This window comes from Anas acuta, chromosome W (genome assembly GCF_963932015.1).
Source record: "Anas acuta chromosome W, bAnaAcu1.1, whole genome shotgun sequence".
Classification (NCBI taxonomy): Eukaryota; Metazoa; Chordata; class Aves; order Anseriformes; family Anatidae; genus Anas; species Anas acuta.
In genome coordinates, this window is record NC_089016.1 from 4741406 (window position 1) to 4745371 (window position 3966).

The window sequence follows — 3966 nt, forward strand, 5'->3', positions numbered from 1 at the left end:
GAGGCTGTGGCCCATGGAGAGCCCCTGTAGGAACAGAGGATTTGGGGGGAACTGCTGCCTGTGGGGGACAACCGTCTGCTCCTGACAGAGCAGACCCCAACATTACGCAGCTGTGTAAGAGCAATTATTGAAGAGCTGCTGCCTGTGGGAAGCACACACGGGATCAGTTTGGATAGGACGGCATCCCGTGGGAGGGATCCCATGCTGGAGCAGGGGCAGATAGTGACCCTGAAGGAGCAGTGGAGATGAAGCATCATGGATTGACCGCAGCCCCCATTCCCCGTTCCCCTGAGCTACTTGGGGGGTTTACATAGACGAGGATGTATGGAGGGCAAGGTGGGTTTTAGTTTGCTTGTAGCTCCTCATTATTCTAGTTTGCTGGTGATAGGCAACACATTATATTAGTTTCCCTACGCTCATTCATTTTTGCCCATGACAATAACTGGTGACTGTGACAATACAGGGGGTTGCAGTTGGACCAAATGATCTTGGAGGTCTTTTCCAACCTTAATGATTCTATGACACTATGATTTTGTTACACTTGGTGGCTGATCTTCTGATCTTACTATGAGAACAAGCCCTGAGCTCTTTTCATCATATTTTCTCCCTCTTTTACTTTGAGAAGAAGGAGTTAGAGAGAGGTTGTGGTGGAGTTGAGCTGCTTAGCAGAGTAAAACCACCATAGAAGGCAAATGGGAGGGGTTCAGCACCAGAGCTGTGGCCATCCAAGGATGGCATCTCAGCACCCAGGACATGATCTGATATCTCGCAGGGAAATCTGGCCCTGGATTTTCCATCTTTATGAGGATACCCAGAGCAGTGATTAAAGCAGCCTTTGGGCTCAGAGCAGCCCTAGCATCAAGACCCAAGAGTCCTGGCCATCCCATTGTCCCCTGAGCCCAGTGGGACCCTCAGGAAGGGCTCTCAGAGCAGCCACCAGCCCTCTCCAGCCCCCCACTTCCTCCCTCCCTAAGCCCAGGACTTGCAGGTTTTGACAGCTGACAGCAGATAGAGGAGGAGAGAAGGGTGGATATCTTTTGAATCATTTTAGTTCACTTTTTATTTTTCTTTTTTATTTTTTTTCTCACTGCTTCAGTCTGTTAATAAACATTACCTTAATCTCCCTACAGGGTCTGCTTCCATGACTGCAATTGATGAGTCATCTCCCTGTCCCTTGTATAAACACAGCAGCCCTTTCCAACTCCATTTTCTTTGTCTGTACCTTTCAGGAGCAGGGGTGAAAGGGTGGTGTGGTGGAGTTCAGCTGTCCATCAGTGTGAAACCACCGCAACGCTCAAACCTATTGCTGACACCAGCTTTGAAAGAAGAGGCAGGATTTCAGGCAGTGCATTGGAGAGATGCTGTTTTATTAAGCAGATGCTAAAGGAGAGTTGATGCTGACATGCAGGGAGGGAAAAACTGTGCAGAGTAAACAGAGCAGTTTAATACTTCAAGAGATGCTGGATGAACAATAAGCCTTTTTTTTCTAAGTAATAAATGGAAATGAAACTAAGGATAAAGATAAAAATACCAATATTCTTAATGAAACAAGTACCAGGCATTCAAATTATATCCAGGAAGTCATTTGTGGAGAAAGAGGGGAAGTTTATCACCATTCAGAAATATCCATGATATTCCTTTCCTAATAGCACCCTTGAGCTCCTTGTTTCTCATGCTGTAAATGAGGGGATTGAATGTTGGGGGCACCACCGAGTACAGAACTGCCACCAAGAGATCCAGGGTTGGGGAGGAGAGAGAGGGGGGCTTCAGATAGGCAAACATGCCAGTGCTGAGAAACAGGGAGACCACAAACAGGTGAGAGAGGCACGTGGAAAAGGCTTTGTGCTGGCCCTGCTCACTGGGGATCCTCAGCACAGCCCTGAAGATTTGTACGTAGGAGAAAAGAATGAAAACAAAACAGCCAGAAGCAAAACAGATACCACCCATAAGTACCCAAAGTTCTCTGAAGTAGGAGTGTGAACAAGAGAGCTTGAGGATCTGGGTGATTTCACAGAAGAACTGGTCCACAGCATTGCCTTGGCAGAGGGGCAGGGAAAATGTATTGGCAGTGTGCAGCAGAGCACAGAGAACCCCACTGCCCCAGGCAGCTGCTGCCATCTGGGCACAAGCTCTGCTGCCCAGGAGGGTCCCATAGTGCAGGGGCTTGCAGATGGCAACGTAGCGGTCATAGGACATGACAGTGAGAAGAGAATACTCTGCTGAAAACAAGAAGAAGAAGAAAAAGACCTGGACAGCACAGCCTGTGTAGGAAATGTCCCTGGTGTCCCAGAGGGAATTGGCCATGGCTTTGGGGACAGTGGTGGAGATGCAGCCCATGTCAAGAAGGGCGAGGTTGAGGAGGAAGAAGTACATGGGGGTGTGGAGGCGGTGGTCGCAGGCTACGGCGGTGAGGATGAGGCCGTTGCCCAGGAGGGCAGCCAGGTAGATGCCCAGGAAGAGCGCGAAGTGCAGGAGCTGCAGCTCCCGTGTGTCTGCAAATGCCAGGAGGAGGAACTCGGTGATGGAGCTGCTGTTGGACATTTGATGCCTTTGGGCATGGGGACCTGTCTGGGGAGGAAAATACAGCAAAATATTATGCCAGATTCTGTGAGGAAAACTCGATTTCTTGTACAAACCTCGGAAGAGTGTGCTGAGGTCAAAATAATCTAATTTCAATGTGCAGATCTCCAAACTCCTCAGATATTGGGGGTTGTCTCAGTTCTCCCCATGTAGCAAGAGACAGACAGATTATTGCAGCTGACCTATTCGAGATGTCCAGTAGCATTTCCATGCCCTTAACTCTCACGTGTCTTCTCCATGGATAGCACAGAGCTGCTATGGCAGAGCTGTGCCCTAGTGGAGGACAGCCTGCAGCCCAGCAGAACCCTTGCAGGAAAAGAGTGGAATGCCCTAAACATGGGGTGACCTGAACACAGAGACAGCTCATTCACAGCCCCACACACAGCATTTCCACAACCCTACACGTCAGGAAGGGACATGGATGCTTTTCCTCCATTAACATATCTGCATGGCAGAACGTGCAGGCTCCGTGTCTGAGCTGCACCTGAATTACATTGCTGACTCCAAAGGTGACTCATGAACAAGTTCCCATGCAATTATGTCTAGACCTCTATACTTGGGGAGGGGAAGAGTCCAGGGGGCTATATTATGAAGGCATCAGCAGTGCAGGGATGGCAGGGAGGTGCCCAAAACGCCTCTGCCATGGAGATACTGGGAGCAGCTCCCTCCCACCCCCTGCCCATGGATGTGCTGCCTGCAGCTGTCCCTGCCTGCAGCTGGGGCTCTGTCCCCACGCCTCCTGCCTGCAGCTCACAGCCCCCATCCCACCCACTGGGTGCTCAGCTCTGCTCTGCAGACACCTCCTGGCAGCAGGGCTCTGCCCAGGGGCAGTTCGCTGGGGGCATGTCCTAGAGCCCAGGTCACGCAGACCCTGCTGACACTGCACATGTGGTGGTGGAGCTTTCTATGGGCTGAAGGGAAGGAAAAGATCCTTGTAACCTCTCAGCCATCATGGAGTCTCCGGTACTTCTTGGAATTAACAGCATATATTACTATTACACCTGAGGCAAGTAGAGAAGATTGGAAGTTCAGGAGGCTCAGAAAAGCTGTGACTGAAGCTCAGAAAATCCCCTACTTTATCCCGGCTCTTGCAAAGACCCTTTAGATACACGCTGGTTGTGCTGTGGAGCTGTGAGCAGGCTGCCCCAGGCAGCAGCCTCCCACCAGCAGCAGGACCCTGCCCTGCCGGGGGGGCTCCTTCCACCCGCAGCTTCTCCCCACAGCACCTTGAGCAGCTCCCCGGGCAGGCTGAGTGCTGAGCCTGGCAGGCGGCAGAGGCCCTGCCCCGGCACACAGCCCCTGGGCCACAGCAGGGACCCTGCTCTGCACCACAGCCCTGGACACCCCTGCCTGCACCCCCGGCTTCTCTTGCCTAAAGGAACTGCA

General features: G+C 51.6%; 1 protein-coding gene across 1 annotated transcript; it reads right to left on the minus strand.

The window, feature by feature from the left end:
• Positions 1–1346: 1346 nt before the first annotated feature.
• LOC137847297 (olfactory receptor 14C36-like) lies at positions 1347–3039 on the minus strand. The gene has a single exon (XM_068665587.1). The coding sequence runs from the start codon at positions 2539–2541 to the stop codon at positions 1582–1584; it is 960 nt and encodes a 319-aa protein (XP_068521688.1). The 5' UTR covers positions 2542–3039; the 3' UTR covers positions 1347–1581.
• Positions 3040–3966: the final 927 nt, after the last annotated feature.